Source organism: Asterias rubens, chromosome 10 (assembly GCF_902459465.1).
Source record: "Asterias rubens chromosome 10, eAstRub1.3, whole genome shotgun sequence".
Lineage (NCBI taxonomy): Eukaryota > Metazoa > Echinodermata > Asteroidea > Forcipulatida > Asteriidae > Asterias > Asterias rubens.
In genome coordinates this window covers 12,660,110-12,681,277 of record NC_047071.1, presented here as the reverse complement: position 1 = coordinate 12,681,277, position 21,168 = coordinate 12,660,110, and the positions used below count along the sequence as shown (strand labels likewise).

The following is a 21,168-nucleotide window of genomic DNA, read 5'->3' as shown; positions in this document are numbered from 1 at the left end:
TATTTTATGCATGTTGAGATACACCAAATGAGAAGACTGGCACTTGTGACACAGATTAATTTTGTGTGCTTTCAAGTGCCTAATCAAATGCTTCAGACCTCTTTCTCAAAGACTACGTTACTCCAGAGGGAGCTGTTTTTAAAATGTTTTTTTTTTTACTATCACTCATCAACAGCTCCCCATTGCTCGTTACCGAGTAAATTTGTATGCTAACAACTATTTTGAGACATCTTTATAACCAATAGTGTCCAGTGCCTCATAACAATTAATGAGAAATAAATAAAAGATGAGCTTTTAATTCTCTTTGGTGAGTGAGCAGATGGCGCTGAGTGGCGTTTGTTCGGCCCGTTTGATCACCAGGGTGTTTCTAACATTTTTTTTTATCAACAACTCTCCATTGCTCGTTACCAAAATTAAGTTTTTATGCAAATAATTATCAAGTAAATAATGTCCCGTGCCTTTAATTTAATAAGTAAATTGTTTATCATCTGACCTAGAGAATGTGCACCTTTGTGTCAGTGGGTTGTTATTTTGATGGAAATCATGTGGAGCTAAAGTTAACCTTGGGGTTATAAGCGATTCCATAATGTCCCAGTAATGTTGAACTCCGAGTTTCCATAATATAACGCAGTGTATAAGTGACGATCTCTGTAGTGGAAATCTGTCACAAAAACGTAGTTTTTGTTTTACAGAACATGACATGTGAAGCCCTAGATGTAAAAAGCACGATATATTTGACACGAGAGATTATCACTTGGGTGTAGGCTTCCACTTCCCTGGTACCATGTGGCCTGACCCGATTAGGATCAGGACCAATTTCTGGGTCAGGCTGTCTCAAAAACTTGTTCTTAAAATGAGAAAAAAATTGGTAATCTTGTTTTCATTTTGGCATTACATTGAGTGTTAGACCAAACCAACGATGTGTGTGTTTTTGTCGTGTGCTTTGTGCTTGTAAATTATGTATTAACACAATTTTGATTGTTTTTGTATGGGCACTTCCTACACAAGATGTGCTTACTTGGCTAGATGTCAATTCCGAAAATTATTTTATCACTGTGTAGGCCTAAGCCTATACGTTGTATTTATATTGACTTGAGTAATTTGGAAATAAATGTTGTTGAATTTAGCCCAGATTCTGCATCAGTGGTGTGAACTATGCATTCATGGTTCATTTCGACACAGAGATTCCGGGTCACACTGACTCCGAAATGGGTCAGGGTGCCCCTGGAATCCAGAACCGGGTCAAATTCCAACCCAGAAAATCAGGAAAATTGTTGAGGATGGAATTCTATATTACAGGGGGAAATGCATACGGGATACACGAAACAGAGATACGCTCCTTTTGTTGTTTTGTGTGTGTGGGGGGGGGGGGGGGGGGATGCATAAGATCAACCAAGAACTTCCCACCCCATAACTTCCCACCCACCAGCGGCATCCCTTTACAGCTGTTGCATGAAGATTTGTCAGTGTTAACCCACGTGCCATTTCCATCAACGCTTTACAATAATATTTGCCCGGAAGCTGAACACCTCCATTGCCCGTCCGGGTATTACGTATTTGTTTGACCCCTTAAAGGAACTGGACACCTTTAGTAATCAAAGACCAGTATTCTCACTTGGTGTATCCCAACATAATGCAAAACATAGCAAACCTGTGAACATTTGGGCTCATTTATAGGTCATCGAAGTTAGAAGAGAACAATGAAAGGAAAAAAACATTGTTGCTCTACTTTGTGTGCTTTCAAAATAATAATATAGGTTTTCTCGGTCAATTTCGGAAAATGAGCAGCCAATTTAACCACCTGCGTATTCTATTTGGCACGAAATTGAATGCTACTGAAAAGGGTCATTCGATTTCGTTTTAAGACTAGTCACATGTACTTTTACGTCATTCGATTTAACAAAATAATCATTCAATTTAACAATTCATCCAAGCAGCGTTCAAATTCACGGACGCTTATTGATGCGTGTGTGTCACGAAAAAGAATGACGTACGCTAAATTGAACAGAGTGCTAAAGGAATTTGACTCGACCCAGAACGAAATTGAACGGCCGAATTCTGAATTTGAAACGCAGTAACAACTGGAGAGCAAATCAGTTTTAATTCGAACGCATGAAAATGAAATTGACTGCTCATTTGCCGAAATTGACCAAGGAAACCTATAGGCCCTAGTAATAATAATAAAATGCTTCAGCTGAAGTCTTTTTGAGTGAGAAACTACCTCTTTCCCCAAAAAGTATGTTACTTTAGAGGGAGCCGTTTCCCACAATCGTTTATAATAATATCAACAGCTCTCCATTGCTCATTAGCCAATTATGTTTTCATGCTCACAACTATTTTTAGTAATTACCAATGGTTTCCATGCCTTTAAATGTGGTACCATCACTTTCCCCAGGTAGCTGCAGCTGTATATAGGCATGTACCGCTATCCAATGTCAAGGCAAAGAATCGAATAATTCTAACTTCGCTTTTATTACCAAACGGGCCAGTGGGCCGGCAGTGGGTGTACACGGACTCAAGTGATTCCGGAACAAGAAAATTGTTACTATGCCTGTACATGTGATTTTTGTTCACAGAACTCCGGTGAGTACTGAGTTACAGTGCTTACACACATCGGTGTTTATGGGTAAAAAAAATTATATGTATATATATATTCTTGTTCCCCGATGCAAACTTAAAGGAACACATTGCCTTGAATCGGTCGAGTTGGTCTTTGAAAAGCGTTTGTAACCGTTTTTTATAAAATGCATATGGTTAGAATACAATGATCTACACAAATTTGCCTCGAAATTGCTTGGTTTCGTTTTACTTTGCGAACTAACACACGGTCGGCCATTTTTTATGGGAGTCAAAAATTTTACTCCCATAAATGGCCGATCGTGTTTGTCGACGAGGTAAAATGAAAACCACGCAATTTCGAGGCATAATTGTGTGGATCATTGTATTCTACTTTTAAAACCTCTTTCTAACCATATGCATTTCGTAACAAACAGTTTCAACGCTTTTTATTACCAACTCGTCCGATCCAAGGCAACGTGTTCCTTTAACATCTATGAGAAATAACTTCTTTCTCGAAAACGACGTTACTTATTAAGAGGGAGCCGCCTCATATTGTTTTATACTATCAACATCTCGCCATTGCTAGCTAACAAGTAAGTTTTTATGCTTACAATTATTTTGAACAATTACCAAATGCCTTTAAGTATATTAAAACTAATGACAGCAAGATCCTTTTGGGTAAATGTATTTTAACTGTTTTTCTGTCAAACACTTTGTTTTTGTCATCGGATAATATTGTAGCCTGCAGTTTGATTTCCATAACTCATGATGACTCCCCACTAGAAAATATTGTTTGGTCGTCGAAGGTGCGAACTAGGAAGAAAAGCATGATCTATTTTAAAAACAAAACATGTTTAAGTGGTCATAAATGCCTGAGACCGCACTACAGAGCATCTAGAACGAATTTTTGTCCGGGGTCCTCATGAGGCGGGGTCCGGACCCGCAGTTGCCTGAAGTCCGGTCAATTATTGATGCGAATGCGATACACTAAGAATTTTGACGTCACAAATTTTGCAACGAATAATTCACATCAGTTCGCAGCAAAACAAGGGGGGTTGTGACGTCAAAATTCGTCTCGCATTCGCAGGAAGAATCTTTACGGTACACAAAAGCAAGTGCCACAACCTGCCTTTTCTGCCTTGGTGTGTTTCACGCCCCGCCTGTTGGGAAAAACCTAGATCCACGCCCTGCGGATTTATTCGAACTTCGTGTTTTTAGATCTCTCAAAATGGCAATAGCACATAGGGTGTTTAAACTCTACCAGTTTACATCAAAATGGTTGTACAGTGAGTACAAATGTATACAATTGGGATGTGGGTAATGTGGTTAGAATATTCATTTTGGATGTTACCCATAGAAGTGATAAATAGTTATGGTGAGTGACCAGGCAAAATCTGATTCAACTTTCACATATACAACCTGGCCCATGTGTTAAAACCATCTTCTTATACGTGCATCGTGTTAATACAGACAATAATTGATGCACTGCATACCTGCAGATTTGTGAACTGCAATAACTAATTAATCCTCACACATGCAAACCAAAGCAGTTTGCTCCCAACATCCAAAATGCCATTGGATGTAAAAAATAATGCTGGTAGCATGTTTATTCAATGAAAGCCTATCTGTACTTTATGTAGGCTAAACACAATCATTTTGTTTTCGCTGAGCGACGGGCGTTAGGCCTATATAGTTTAAATTCCACATGCTTGAAGTCCCATGGTAAAAAACAACAGTTTAAATATCACACAAGAAGAGCTATGGCGTAATATACGTAGTGTTTGGACTACTTCTTGAAAACCATAACAATGCGGATGAAATACTTGTTAATGGGAAACTACGTGATTTGTATGGGTGACTGAAAACTCTATTTCAATTTCGGATTCCGGAGGACAAGTTTTCTTTTCAAAAAGGAAGACGCAACATTGTTTTATATATAGCCACAATGGCGTTAAAATGCAATTGGAAAGTGTTCATGATGGTGAAGATGTGCTTTTTGTGCGGCGTTCTACTTGTCAAAATAGGACGTGTTAGTCTTCTAGCAGGAGGATTTACAGAAGAAAATGGTGACTTGGAAGTCAAGGCTGCGCCTCAACAGAGACAAGATGGCCGCCAACCAGCTATTAGTAAGTATAGGCATGTATATCTAATGCGTTTGTTAGCTCTGCTCTGTTTAATTATTTATTCATTTATTTATTTTCTCAAAACCTCAAAAAATGGAGAAGATAAAAAGATTTATAAAAATTACATCAAAAATACAAAATAAGGAAGAAACACGCAAAAAAGAAACAGGATAATCATGCCACTCTCGGACGACCCCCACACCAACTTGACAAAGTATGAAACAAAGGGATTTTCAGAACGATCTGAGTGGCATACCGAGAGTATCAAGGTCGTCACATTCAAGAAACTGATTACGAAACAAAACTGTTTATACACTATCACAAATACCATGGTTGACGCAGTTTACATATATACTTAAGATCAGAGTTAAATTTCCGCCTGCAAGTTTGCCTAAGGCCTAATAAAAATTTACCAATTTAAACGGAATGTCCACCACATCAGGTCTGTCTGAATGAATACTAATCATTCATTTCGTTCGACTTTAACGAAAGCAAACTGACGAGCGTGACTTGAACCAACGACCTCTGGATTGAAATGAAAAACCCAGGGAGTGCTCTATACCAACTGAGCTATCCAGCCCTTTGTTTGTGGTATCCTTTTTTAGTCGATATCTTTGTTCGGGTGTACAGCAGACAGAAGCCACAATAACCATGAGACCAGGGTTCGATTTCACAAAGCACTACAAAATAATCGTAAGATCACAGTGAGCAACTACGATTGATTTGCAGTTAAGATCGATGGTATAGGCCGTGTCCGAATTTATGGCTATACAGCTAATAGGCTACAGCTGGATCTCCAAGTCATTGTGCGTTGATGTATAATATGACGTTCTTAGCAACACCCTTGGCAACAGCCGTAGCCGTAGCTGCCAATTAGGACACGGTCTTGGCACCACAGTTCACACTCAAGTTTATGGTACAACCTGGGATTTGGGGAAGCGGCAGCCAGGGGATCACCTGAAGGGGATGCAATTAACAGCACCCTTAACAGCACATTAGCACTAATAAAATGACTAATAACAGGATGAACAGGGGGAAAAAAGGGGAAAATGCTCAGTTGTAGATTTATATAAGGAAACCCCAAAGTGTGAAACCCAAGCAATCCTGGTAGGGACTGAAAACCCATTCCACATGCAAGGCTCAAGTCTGGGACTTTGCTGTGATTCGCACCGGGGTCCACGGAGGTGAAAGGCAGGGAAAGTAACCACTCAGCAAACCCTGATTTATTGCGGGAATTATAATTGATCTTTTGATCTTTTAAAAAAGCTACAATGCAAGGACATCTGTATTTTATTTCCATTTTATAAGATGTAAAAATGAGCCAATAAAAGAACAAGATTTTAATGGACTTGATTTTTGTTTTAACTACTATACTACTAGTAATACCAAACATCGTCAAATCGTTGTCTATCTACGAGATAGCCCACAGGACGTTCCTTGAAGACATTACATACTAACATTTTCAAAAAAGACCCGTTGTTGATTTTGCATTTTGTAAGTAAGTAAAAATTAGCTAGTAAAAGAAGATGAATGAGGCATTTGAATTTATTAATACCAAAAAAACGTCAACTTGTTGTCTATACAAACCTTGGTTGTCCCCTTACTCCAATAAGTCAAGCTCCAGAAAAATATTACATATTAATAACATTTACAAAAAGATATGTTGTTAATTTTATAAATGTGAAAAAGCAGATTGTGGTATTTGAATTTCTTGTAGTAATAATGTGTACTACGAGACTAGCCTTGGTATTTCCCTTAATCCAATCAAAAGTCAAGTTCCAGAAAGAGATGACATAGCATTTCACACAAAAATTATTATGAGGCAGTTTTGTTTTCAGTTTTACATGAGTTATATTAAAACACACTGATGTCTTATTGTTATGTTGGTGTGTGTGTGGTCTAGACGTTGCTTCAAATGTGTTTTATGAGAGCAATATATACCATAGATCTTAAATCCAATATACACTGATTTCAACTGTTGACAATAATGCTGGTATTATCCTATTACATCCAGTACACAACCCGTTTGCAGAGTGTGTCAGTGTTATTGGTGGAGCTATTAATATCCATGTCCTGGCTATCATGAAGTAACAAGTCTATAGCGTTTTGTTTATTATTTTATATATTAATGGAAAAAAGGTTCCTTGAAAACGAAAACTCTCCCTTGAAAACGAAAAGCTCACAGTACAGGCTTACTGTTTTTATTTCCTCTCTGTTCGTTATTATTTTTACTTTTCATCTTCGGACATAAGTACGAAGTATACATTTAAAATTGTCCGTGTCAAGACAAAAATTAAACAAATCAGACACAATACAAATTCTACTTAAACCTAGATTAACAAAGTACAAAATATTGACCAGTTGCCTGTCTGATGAAGCCACAAGTGCAGTGGTTAAACGTCACTGAAACGTTTGTGAGTTTGTGATAAATTTTTCATCCATAATTGAAATCGGTAAAGTGAATATCTTTACTGAAAATACAAATTAGTTTTGACAGATGTTATAGCATAAGCAAGACAATATATCACTAACACATGTGTTATTTTTGTTAAAGGTTTTATCGGCAGGAAGCTCAGAGAGATCGAGGAAGACATGAACTGCACAATGCCGTCCATCACCAGCTTCCCACGGACGTTATTTACAGAGGAGCAACGAGAAAAGGGCGCGATTATCATTGACTTTCTGGCTGCATTTTATCTCTTTGGCGCCATTAGTTACGTCTGCTTCGCCTATTTTGTCCCATCCTTGGAAATTATCAGTAAAAGTAAGCAATATAGCCTCGAAATGTTAACAGGGTTGTCGGTTACTGGACACTATTGGTAATTACTTAAAACTTAAAATATATACTAGACTAAAAAATTACCTGGTAATAAGTAAAGAAGAGAGCTTGGCATTGTGAGAAACGGCTCTCTCTGAAGTATAGTTTTCGAGAAAAACGTACTTTCTCACTAAAATATATGAAAGCAAACACAATTTGTGCAACATGAATGTTTCTCCTTTTAATATTTTATTGCAACTTAAGTGACAAATCGAGCAAAAATCTTCACAGATTATAAAAAGAAATTATATTTATGTTGGGATACACCAAGTGAGTATTTACTATAAGAATGATAACACATGTGAATATCTCTGTTGAGAGTCCTGGTTCTGTAAGAACCGCGATTTCAGAACCAGTAGTACCCGATATTTAGACGGTGATACCGCAATCCTCTCTATAGTTAAATTTCTACCATGCATTGTTTTCAACACAACATTACTCATTATCAACAAACAAAACTCATTGCAGCGCACTTTTGTAATCTAAATCACTTTTAATCACAAATTAATGTTGTCTCACCCAAACAGTGCTAGGGCTTCAGGAGGATGTAGCTGGGGCAACGTTCATGGCAATCGGTAGCTCGGCACCCGAGTTTTTTACAGCTATTGTAGGTTAGTATCAACCAGTGACAATTTGGAGCAAAACTAGTTTAGGGGTTTAGATTTCAAGGTTTAGTGTTGGGAGTATTTACTGTAGAATTCCTGCTTGAGCTAAACTTTCGTAATTTTTCTAAAAGTGTTTACAATGTGCCAGATAACTTGTTATTATACCAACGTCCCATGGATGATCTGTCTTCAATGTTTCATAGTGTGCTGTTTTGTGATGTATGTGTCTTTGACAATACCAAAGGTGTGCAGTGCCTTTGATACTTTAAGTAGCGAAAACTGTTCAATGAGCGTGTGTGACACGATGACTAGGGCCTTGTCACACTTTTACAGGCAACCGAGGGAACTATAAAGTGGATGCTCATAGGTAGCACAGAAGTAATCTTTCGAACATTGTATTAAGATCCCCAAGAAATATAGGTGAACATTGAATTGTGAAAAGTGTCTGTTCTGCTTGGAGATTGCCTGAGTGACTGGTTGCCTATAAATTACCTTATGTGACACGGCCTTACCAAACAAAGATAGCTAATTATTAACCTTGGCCGTGTGGGCGTTTCGCATGACTTCCTTAGCCTGTGTTCATGCAGAGCGTGTTTTCAAAATTGTTCTTTCACAAAGCACTCATATGACCACTGTCTCGCTAACTATTATTTCTGCAGGTGCCTTCGTAACGCATGATAACACAGGCGTCAGTGCTATCATTGGTTCGTCAGCTTTTAATGTGTTCGTCATAATCGCTCTGTGTTCGCTTGCTGCTGGTGGGGTAAGCAATGGTGGATCATTGTATCTAGAAAACACTTCCATTGCTGTCTGTGATTTTTTTTCTTTCTTTTAACCGAAAGGTGTGGGTGGTTTGTTATTCAAACTTGGGCAATGGTGAACGACAGACAAAGCAATGACAGGAGCCCTAACAACCAACCAATTATTAACTGTTTTCATCTTTGTGGAAGATATTGATTAGCCAACAAGCTAACCATAATGGCCAGGGGTGGATTTCACAAAGAGTAAAGACTATGCGATGACCCTTTTCGAAGCCACAGTTTCGGCTTTGGCTTCGGCTCCATCTCCTCATCTGGAGCGCGTACGCAAAGCATGCGCACTTGTCGAAACAACCGCGAGGCCCAAGCTAGCCTGTGCCGAATCCAAAAAACGTGGTTTCGAAAAAAGGGCATATACCTTGAATCAGGTCCTTGCTTCCTGGAACTTTTCAGTAGCTTCTAAAGAGTCCTATCCTAAGGATTATCTTTGAGGGATCAACCCTCACATGTCACATGCATCAACCATACTGCCTTCTCCCTTAAAAAACTGACCAACAGAACGGAGGACCAATCAAAAATTCTCTCTATACGTGGTCCCAGATTGGGTATGGTTCAGTTTTAAAGTACACGGTATCCAAGTTGACAGTTTGATGAACTAGTGAAAAGGCTGACAAACATGGTAACACAACTGGTAATACTGGTCCTGATAGTCACTGAAAAACCTAAGGTTAAAGGTTAAACCTTCGGGACAGGCCACCTGGGCGGGTCTAGTTCACCAGACCAAACATCAGGTGTTATATTAACAGCAATATAGTGTGGGTTTGAATCCCAGTCATGCCACTTGGCATGACACATAGCCTTGTCCAAAGGCTCTATACGCAAGCACCGGTCCGCTCTGAATTCACGAACTGCATATACTATACTGCACGGTACATAACAGTACTTGATACCGTGGGGTCGAAACATGGTTTTTCGAGGTTTTTCAACCTCGTACATCGGCTTCGTTTGTACAAGGTTCAAAAACATTGAAAACCATGCTTCGACCCCACGCGAGTACTGTATATCAAGTACGAAGTACCGTGGCAGATGTATCTATGCAGGTCGTCGTCCAAATTAAGAGCAGGGTGCTGGCGCAAAGAGCCTTTGACAAGGCTACATGACACATAGGGCACAAAAAATATTTGCTTCGTACAAAGTTTGGAAGGTAGTGAATTCTGCTCTATACCAGCCAGGCTCCAAGTAGATGGCATGACAATATCATTTCTTGAACTGCAAAGGGGGTACCCTGCTTCAGCCCAGGAGTGAGTGACAACATGCCCCTGATGTCAGTTGATTTGGGTCGATAGCCCAAATCAGCCCTCACATTTCAAAAAAATACACCCAAACATAAATGTTTCTGACTCCGGGCAGAATAGGGATTAATTTCATTATGAGCTTGGGGCAAAATGAAAGTTCCCTTTAGTTCAAAAATATACCCAGCAGTGTAATTATTCATACTGTAGCAGTAGGCATAAAAAAATGCATGCAAATAATTGCAGTACACTCATCTCTTTTAGGATGACGGTCTTCCTTTGTTATGGTACCCAGTCATCAGAGACTCCATTTGCTGGTTAATGTCGCTCCTTATAATGATCGCAGTGACTATGGACTCGCTTGTAGAATGGTAAGTTGAGATTATAACAAAGGAAACCTGACCAGAGTGAAACGTGCCGGTGTCATTCTGAATTATATCCGCCGGTTATAGGTCCCCACTGGCTGGAGGAGGATTCAAAAGAGGGCGCTATCAAAATAAGTTTGTACACAGTTTGCTATATGGGGGACCGAATCTCAGGAGGACAGAATTCCCTGGGACACCGGCGCTCTACCAACTGATATATGTAGCCCTGTGTTGGCGGTCTCCCTATTTTGTCAATACCTTTGTTTGTGGGAGTCAGTCAGATGGAACTGTTAATTACCGACAGGCTAGGGACGACACACGAGTTTACAATTTAAAATAGGAAGCGGTAGCCATGGGATCACCTTAAGGGGACGAGACATTTTTTATAACATACATCGGTGTGGGGGTACAACACCAATAACAGTACTATCGTCTATGTGATATTATCAGAAAGGGGTGGGAGTTGAAATGCGTTACCAAAGATACATGATCCTTTAAAACGATCAATGTCTTATTGCACCATCAGAAACTTGACATTGTTTCACCTTTTTTTTCAGGCGAGATTCCCGTCAAGGGAACTCGGCAGACTCGGGGATATTAACACAAGGCTTATAATGTTGTGTGCTTTCAGATGCTTGATTTCGAGTCCTCAAAATCAGATTCTGAGGTTTCGAAATCAAAGCCAAATATTATTTTAGTAACTTCAGAGGGGGCCGTTTCTCACAGTGTTTTATACTATCAGTGTTTAACAGCTCTCCAATGGTAGTTAACAAGTTATAGTTGTGATGCTAACAATGTTTACCAATAGTGTCAAGTGCCTTTACCCTAAAATTGTTTCATTTTACTACAGGTGGGAGGGCTTAATAATGACAGTATGTTTTGGCGTTTATATTACGATTATGTACTTCAACAAGCCAACGTCGGCCTTCGTCCTGAACTGGACATCCAAATACTTCGAAACGGAAGGGCGTCCCATGAGGACCTTCTCATTGGACGACGAGTCAGAAGAGACTGCGTTTATTGATGACGTAAGCTCGCAGGAGAAAGGACTTATGGGTGGTGGGGACCATGGCTCCTCTAGGACACTGTATGGATCAGATTTAAATCGCAGACGGGATGGGACTGCTTCTTCTGAAGGTGTGTATAATGTGACGTCACTATGGTCGTGCCTGAAAGTCTTCTTAGGCAGTTGGTAATTCTCAACGTCCAGTATCCTCTATACCAAATATACAATACACTACAATCAGTAGAGCGATACTCATTAAAACATGGCTACACAGCGCAATAGACAAGTATCATGACTTGGTGTATCCCAACATGCATAAAATAACAAATCTGTGAACAATTTGGCTCGTCTGGTTTAAATCGAAGTTGCAAGAGCATTTTGAAAGAAAACAAACACGACCCTTCTTGCATAGATTTGTGTGCTTCACGATGCCTGAGATCTACGGCTTCACGCCTGAACCCTTCCTAAGATTCAAATGTTTGTGAAAAATGCCTCTTTCTCTATATAACACTACATTACTCCAAAGGGGCTAAAGTTTCCAACAATGGTTTACAATTATCAACAGCTAGCTCTCAAGTGCTTTTCATAAGTTTGTATGGACGAATATGCCTAAAACACCACAAATTGCATATTATAGTCTTCAGAGAGAAAAAACACACTCAAAATATTTTATTTAAAATTTTATTTGTTTAAAAAATTTCCCCACAGAAAACGTCGAATCTGACAACGACTCACTTCCTTCCGTGTTCGACCCTCCCAAATCCACCATCCGTTTCATCGGATGGTTCATCGGTCTCCCGGTCATTCTGTGCACGTTCCTGACGGTGCCCGACTGTCGCAAAGCCGAACCGTGGAGGCGCTGTTACCCACTGACGTTCGTCCTCTCTGCCGTGTGGCTGGCCGGACTTTCATATTTACTGTATTGGTTGATTGTTATTATTGGTAAGTTAGAGTATGAGTTGTTTTTAAGTCAATTAAAAGCCCGTGTTACCGGACTTGTTATGCCCTTCTTCCAGGCACAAAAGGAACATTTTGTCCCACATAACAAAATGTCGTAAGCAGTATGGCTTCTTACAAATAAAATATGGGATTATAGGGTTCACTGTTTCAATTTTGTTGCTAGATTAACACCCCCCCCCCAATAAAAAATAAATTAAAAAAATTTAAAAAAAAGTTTTCCACTCTCGTGCAGGTTTTGACCTTTATTTAATGTCATATGATGAATGGAAGAAAACCGATAAAACGTTTACACTTTTTCCGGCAAACATTTTGTTACATCCTTCTGATCTTCCGGGCACACAGCAACGAGTGTAGTGAATATGACAAGACCACCCCCCCCCCCCCCCCCCTCCGCCCCTCCCCACAACAATTTTTCGCAGTTTGAATGTCCAGCCTTTGTCGGCAAAAGGAAACACCAAATCAACAACAACAACAACAGAAAAACAAACAACAAACAAACAAAAACGACACGACTGTCTTGTGTCTTGTATGAGGGCTGTTATAATAATATTATCGCAAAGTAGCCCATCGATTGGCTGCGTCTAACTGTTATGACCCAAACTCCGAAAACAAGAGGCTACAAAAATCACAATTATTATGGATATTTAGAGCAGGTGGTTCCACACGTAGGTACACGTTTAGCAATAATAGTCAAATTTATGTTTTCCCCTTCGAAGGTTTCACACTCGGGGTTCCCGATACAGTGATGGGCTACACCGTCTTGGCCATCGGAACGAGTGTACCGGACGCTATTGCATCTCTGTTGGTCGCCAGGGACGGTAAGCCATAATCAATCCCTGACCCAGAAATAGTTCCCAAACGGACCCAAAATCAGGGTCGCATTTTTGTCTGCATTCTGGAAATTGTTTTTCTAAATCGATTTAAAAAAAAGAATTATTGAGAAGAAACAAATCGGGAACATTTTTGAGGATGACAATTCTAAAGTGCAAGGGGAAAATTGCATCCGGGTCAGTTCACAACCGGAATTTTGTATGAGAGTACAGACAATGGTTTGGAGTTTTATCATGCGTAGCCATCTCTATTCACCTTTCCATTCAAATCCATGTAACCAAACCGAAGCTGGAAGGGAAAAATAGTCTGGTTCTCGTTGTACAATATGTATAGCCTCCATTACTACCGGTGGTTACAGGGAACATGACCAAGATGGTGGTAGAACGATAAAGGTCTATATTAACTCATTTCCAAAAAAACAAATAATGTCACACGTTACAGAATGGCATTAAACATTAATGGTTCACTCTATCTTTTTCTGTGTGCAATCTAAAGGCTTTGGTGACATGGCCGTCGCAAACATCATCGGCAGTAACGTCTTCGAGATCTTCATCTGTCTCGGGTTCGTCTGGTTCTTGAAGAGTGTGACCGCCACCCCAGTCACCCCGATCACGATCAGCATCAACGGCCTGGCAGCCACCACCATCGTGCTCATAGTGATCATGTTTCTCATAGTGGTCGCTATCCATCACAACGGCTGGAAACTGGACATGAAGATCGGAATTGTGTCTCTCCTCTTCTACATTGTGTTTATTGGCTGGGCGACACTGAACGCAGAGGGCACGTTCGGGGACGCCTTTACGATAGGCGAAACGGTAGCGCCGCTCCCACCGTGCCCAGAGAGTTATTATGACCTATAGTTATGGACGTAACAGTGATGTCTCTGTCGTATAGGGCATTGTACGGACACTATCGGTAATTACTCAAAAGAATTGTTAGCATAAAAAACTTACTTGGTAATGAGCAATGGAGAGCTGTTGATGGTATAAAACATTGTGAGAGACGGCTCTCTCTGAAGTAACGTAGTTTTTGAGAAAGATGAAAATTGTCTGTAAAATATTTTAATTGATTTCGAGGAAGCGAAATTGCATCTGGAAGCACACCACTTCGTGTGACAAGGGTTTTTTTTTCTTCCGTTATTATCTCGCAAGTTCGACGACCATTTGAGTTCAAATTTGCACATGTTTGTTATTGTGTGCATATGTTGAGATACACCAGGTTAGAAGCTGGTCTTTGACAATTACCAAAGGTGTCTAGTGTCTTTAATGCCAACGAAACCGGATAATAAAAAACCGGCATGATAAGCCATATTGGCTCGTGACATTTTGCTCCAACACTTTTAGTAGCACCGATAAAGGAACAAAATATTTATTCAAATTAACTTGTCCATTAAATAAGCATTTTAAATGATTAAAATAATTTTCGTCTCATGAGCCGAAAATTATTTTCATGACATTGTTTTACTCATTTCCCAAAAACTACAACACCTCAGCACGTAATATTTTCAGGGAAGCTTTCTACTATATATCATTATCTTCAAACTGTGTAAGTTTCGTGTAAATCTGTGTTTTTTGTCCTGTAAAAGTTACATAGACCCTTTAAGTGATTTTTTTAATTTAAATATGGGGTCAATTCAGTTGCAATAAATATTACACAATATTAACTAACGGCATTACAACGCTGAACCCTTCAGCACACAAATTACTATTATTATTATTTTACATTATTTGATTTTATTTATTAGTTTTTAATAATGTTATTTATTTGTTGATTTCTTTTTTAATTTTTTTTTTAATTGATCTATATATATATATATATATAATATATATATATCAAATAATAAACCACAAGGGAATATCTTTGTTCGGGGGGTGCCTGTCAGAAGCCATTAAACCGCAAACTGCCGTGTAGCCAGGGATCACACCCGGGTAACGATATATACAACCTGGGAAGCGGCAGACAGGGGATCACCTTAAGGGGATGCGACTTTTTATATCAGATATCAAATAATAAACCAAAAGGGAAACTGACTGGGTACATTTTTAAATGATTTTGGATTGAACAAAGAAAAATTGACTAGAGCGGGATTTGAACCAACGACCTCCGGTTTAACGTGCCGGCGCTCTACCAACTGAGCTATCTAGCCCTATGTTGGTGGTCTCCCAATTTTGTCAATATCTTTGTTCGGGGGGTGCCTGTCAGAAGCCATTAAACCGCAAACTGCCGTGTAGCCAGGGATCACACCCGGGTAACGATACAACTAATTTATTTATTGTTACCTTTTTTTCCCTTTTTTTTTTTGGGGGGGGGGGGGGGGGGGTATTTTGTTGTATCATCATTCAAGCTTGTGATAAAGGTTAATTCTGCTTGTAAAAAGCATGCCTGTAAAAACATGAAGTGGTTTAATACACGAGAAATAATTAAACATCTTAAGGATACACTATAGTTTCGGGGAGAGAGAATTAATTTAGTAAAACTTTAAAATTGTAATTTGCTACAATGATTTCGTAATAAATGTAATGTGTCTTTTGGTTATAAATTCAGGGGGAACATAATAAAAATGGTACCCCTGGTAGTTTTTCCCAATTATTTAACCGGTTATTAAACTTATCAATATAAACCACAAGGGAAACTGACTGGGTAAATTCGTAAATGATTTTTGGGGTTGAACAAAGAATTGACTAGAGTGGGATTCGAACCAACGACCTCCGGATTAACGTGCCGGGTTATTAAACTTGTCACAGTTATTTCACAAGCATGATGGATGACGTTCACAACTTGCCACCAAGGGACATTTTGTTTGAGTTCTTTTGTTGCCCATATTAGGGGGCCTACAGGTCAGAAAACGCATTTCCACCAGAATTGTGTATAATTCGTCCAAATACTATTTAACTTCAATAGATTCATCTAGCGAAATTCGTTAAAGGCAGTGAACACTGTTGATAATTAATCAAAACAATTATTAGCATCAAACCTTACTTGGTAACAAGTAATGGGGAGAGGTTGGTAGTATAACACGTTGTGAGAAACGGCTAGTCCCTCTGAAGTGGAGTACCTTCGAGAAAGAAGTAATTTTCCACGAATTTGATTTCGAGACCTGCAGATTCAGAATTTGAGGTTTCGAAATCAAGTATCTGAAAGCACACAACAAGCACACAACTTTGTGTGACAAGGTTTTTTCCTTTCATTATTATCTCACAACTTCGATGACCGATTGAGCTGAAATTTTCACAGGTTTGTTATTTTATGCATATTATGTTGAGATACAGCAAGTGAGAAGACGAGTCGTTGATTTTTTTTTATTACCAATAAGTGTCCAGCGTCTCTAAGAGAAAACACTAAATAAAGGGACCCTATTATACCATGGAGGAAGAAAATAGATCTTCCTCCATGATTATACAAAACAGAGGGCGCACTATACTAAACCCTGGAAATGTGGGTGCGTTCGTGTACCTTCCCTGGGTCTACCCCGCGGTGCTCACTAGGGTGAGCCTCTGACAAGAGCTAAACGAACGACCACTCATCGCTCTCTACTCTCGTAGTGACGTCGTTTACCTGGGGCTAGCCTTTAGTCAAGGCGCACGCGGCACACCGGATAGCACGCACAGCCCCAAAAATGTAACGCACGAAAAAAGACTATCACCGCGACCTTAGGAAGCCGCGAAGCGCCTTTAATATTACCAACTCGTTTTGGTGGGCCTTATGGTTTTTTTTTACATTTGCCTACGATTTTGGTGGGAGAAAATGTAACGAATTGTGACTTCTAATTGGCCAGCAAATCACCACGCTAATGCATTATGCATTACATTTTCTCCCACCAAAACCGTTGGCCAATGTAAAGAAAAACATAAGGCCCCAAAATGAGTTGGTAAAAGGCGCTTCGCGGCTTCGCCGCTCGCGGTGATAGTCTTTTTTTGTGCGTTGTGTCGCGTGCGCCTTGACTAAAGGCTAACCTGGGGCCAGCCCCCAAGTGACCCACTCCACAAGCAGGGCACTGACCTGGGTGAGCCCCTGGAATGACGTCAAAAGCTATTCGAACGCACCGGGGGGGCAGACCGGGGATGACCGGCCCAGAGAAGCTAAACGAACGCACCCAATAAAGGCCCCCTATCGTATGGGCGGCCAAAAGGGCCAAAAGCTAAATAAAATAAAAACTTACTATATTTTTTAAAACTAACATAAAAAACGAAAATTACAGAACAATTACAGTTAATTAAAGATAAACAATAATACCAATAATACCAATAATAAACAAACGAAATTTATGTGTTGATCGTAAATACAGAGCACCAAAAGTTTAAAATGAATAAAATAAAAATAAAATAAAAAACAGCATTATATTGTTAATTTAGATTAAAGGGAAAAGATGAGCAATTAGTCAAAACTTGAAATAAAATGAAAAACTATTAATCCACTAGAAAAAAATATTACACTAAATATAAAAAAAAGTTATAATAAAAACATGTTTGTCCCTTTAAAAATAAATACACGAAATGTTTTTAAATTAACAGTAAAAGAAAACTATCAAAAAAAATAATCCATTAGAAAAAAATGACACTAAATTACAAAAAATCATTAATCATAAAAGAAATGTTTGTCCCTTAAAAATAATTACACGAAATGTTTTTAAATTAACAAGAAAAAAACCTATCCAAAAAAATAATCAATAAGAAAAAAAATTCACTAAATAAAAAAAAAGTTAATTATAAAAATTGTTTGCCCTGAAAAATAATTACACGAAATGTTTTTAAATAAAAAATACAAAATTAATTATCCTTAAAAAAACTACTCTTTATATATTTTTTTAATTCTTACCTAAAAACCACCAACGTAAAAAAAACGAAACAAACATTGAGGGCGTCAAACTAAAGACAAATTGTGTAAAGGACAAATTTTTTGTAAAGGACAAATTTTGTAAAGGACAAATTTCAGAATCAACGAACAAAAATTTTTATGAACTGACCATTAATGAACATAGAGGGCGCACATTGTGGCAAGTCGCGAATTTCTTTTCCCAATGACTTTGTCCAAGATTTTCCCATTGGCTGCAAGACAGCATCATTCATCGTACTCGCCGGGCCAGTGTTCCCCTATTATTAAAGCTTTTATCATGTTATTAGAATAGCTCTATGGGTTGAAACATGTGATTTCATGGAGCCATAATTAAAATAAAATAAAAACTTTTATTTTACATGGGTAGGTGTACATATTCATGTACAGTCCATGTATGGTGGTGCAATAAAAACCAAAGATCGTACGATCATTGATAAAAACCTGTGCTTTCAAGGCTGATCATGTGTGTGAGAAAAGCTCTTGTAAATTCGGGAATTCCCCAGGAATGTTTTTTTTCTTAAAGTACACACAGCCCAGCCTGCACTGGAGCCCCCAATTTCATGGCTCTGTTTACTGTGCGTATCGACGCTTGTGGAAGCAGGGATTGGACCCCATAGATATAGAATAGAATAACTAGATCGGCCGCGCGTACATACGCGGGTTCTGGCATGGGGGCCGCCATTGCCATCTCCCGTGTACATTTTCTGTGCGTTGCCGTCAGCACGTGACTTTTTGCCGTCAGCACGTGACATTTAGCGCGTCAAGGCCTATCTCCCGTGTTAATTTTTGCGCGTCGCCTTTCGAACGTGAAATTTTTACCGCGTCCATAGCGAACAAAAACTTTTTCTACACAGGCAATGGCGTGTATGTACGCGCGGCCGATCTAGTTATTTTAATTCTATATCTATGATGGACCCTTCCCATGAAATATGCTAATTACATTCACGCATGCGTACAGACCCTGTTGGTTGGCAAACGCCATAGAGTTGTGCACTATAAGCAGATGCGCAATCGCGTCTCCGTCACGCACCCATTAACCGTGTACAAAACAGCGCGATGTTCCCCTCATTTTGCCAATCAAAACGTTAGTGCGCACGCGCTACGTGCAGTTTACATATTTCATGGGAAGGGTCTCTTCTGCGCTTATGTCATTCAAGCATGTTAACAAGATAGTGGGGAATTTCGGCACGTGCGCATTCGTACTCTACGCGTTAGCAGCTGCTCACCGTAAGCAAAGAATCAACGCTTTGGAAAATACGAAATTATTTGCTTTTGTCAAGCATTTTCACAGGTTAGCGGGGCTTTTGGTTTGTGCCCATGTGCACTTCACGTTGAGCATTTAGGGTCTATGAAGGTGCAATTAAGTAAAACTCGTGCTGAAAGGATTGAAAGAAATTGTGTCACTGATCTCTTGTGTTTTGTAGTCTTGTAATCATGAGCGACAGAAGTGGTTATAACCATGAGTTAACCAAGGGGAATTTCATCGCGACACTTTCATAGTACGTAGCTTTAGTCGCACTATAAACCAAGTGGGTTGAAAAGCAGAAGGCGCGACTCGACTAAGCAATCAAAATCCGCAATTTCCCATGAGTTGTTCAAAAAGATATGGTTACGACTACGTTCCTATGGTGTTGTGATAATACTTACGAAGGACTTGTACAAGTCTACACTCATGCTTTTAATATTATGCTTAAGTAAGCCCATTGTATGTCACACAACCAGGACCCAATTTCATGGCTCTGCTTTCTGTAAGCACAGAATCGGCGCTTGCGGAAGCAGGGAATTCTGTGCTTACGGCAAGCCTATTTCACAGGTTAGCGGCGAATTTTTGCTTCTACGCATGCGTACTCCACGATACTAGGCATTCTATGCTTACAAGGCTAGCGCAGAAATTCGGAGCTTGCAAGTAAGCGGGGAATCGAGATCGTAAGTGCAGAATTCGGCGGTAAGCAGAGCCATGAAAGTGGGCCCAGATCTACAGTTGCTCATGTGTTTCAACTTAACAAAAAGTCTCCAACCTTATAACAATGGTTGTTCCAAGCTACGCAGCTACTCAGATACGCTTAGGTTTCAAGATACGCTTACTTTCCTTCAAGTTACGCTATAATATAAAAACGGTGTACATAGCCCGAGTCAAGCTACGCTTACATTCCATATGCAGCTATGTTTACTTTCCAAGACAGCTACGCTTACGTTCCAAGATATGCTTACGTTCCAAAAGATATGGTTACGTTCCAAGCACGCAGCTACGCTTTACATTCCAAGACACATTTAGGTTCCAAGTTACGCTACAATATCAACAGGTACGCTTTCAATCCGAGTCGATAGGCTCACGATTCAAGGTTTGCAGCATCACTTACGTTTCAAAAAACGATCTAAAAAAGGTCTATGGACACTTTTGAATCCCTCAAGATTCCCTTCCCCCAAGATTAAAAAATCTTTTACTGTGAATACTAACAGGGCCCACCTTCATTTGTTAGCAAAATACTGCTAACAAAATTTCTTCACTATCAACAAATTTAGTCGGGCACCAGTCATAAGTCCACAATTTCTCTTCATTTGGTTTTCAGAGCAAATTGTATCACTGACTTTATTTTATTTTCATGTTATCCCTGATCGTAAGCCACCAGTCGCAGTAGGCCAGCTTTCAGCTGCTTATGGCAATGCTCAATATGGTCTTATACACGTACACCAATAGTTTTTAACTTTTTAGTTTTAAGTCGTCTTGCAAATGCATGGCCAGCATCTGAGACCAGATGTATGATGAAAAATTCGCTTTTTGCAGCGAATGGGAAAATCTTGGCCTATAAAAAAACCCACTAAAATAAAAGAGAAAAATTCGCGACTCGCCATCATCCGCGCCCTCTATGTTCATTTATGGTCAGTTCGTCAAAACTTTTGTTCGTTGATTCCGAAATATTTTGTCCTTTACAAAATTTGTCCTTTACAAAATTTGTCCTTTACAAAATTTGTCCTTTACACAATTTGTCTTTAGTTTGACGCCCTCAATGTTTGTTT

General features: G+C 39.3%; 1 protein-coding gene across 1 annotated transcript; it reads left to right on the top strand.

Annotated features, from left to right (window-relative positions):
* Positions 1-4,504: 4,504 nt before the first annotated feature.
* LOC117295678 (sodium/potassium/calcium exchanger 5-like) lies at positions 4,505-14,282 on the top strand. The gene is made up of 9 exons (XM_033778389.1): positions 4,505-4,685; positions 7,195-7,446; positions 8,028-8,111; positions 8,765-8,868; positions 10,420-10,526; positions 11,371-11,657; positions 12,235-12,468; positions 13,203-13,304; positions 13,813-14,282. The coding sequence occupies exons 1-9, from the start codon at positions 4,505-4,507 to the stop codon at positions 14,175-14,177; spliced, it is 1,716 nt and encodes a 571-aa protein (XP_033634280.1). The 3' UTR covers positions 14,178-14,282.
* Positions 14,283-21,168: the final 6,886 nt, after the last annotated feature.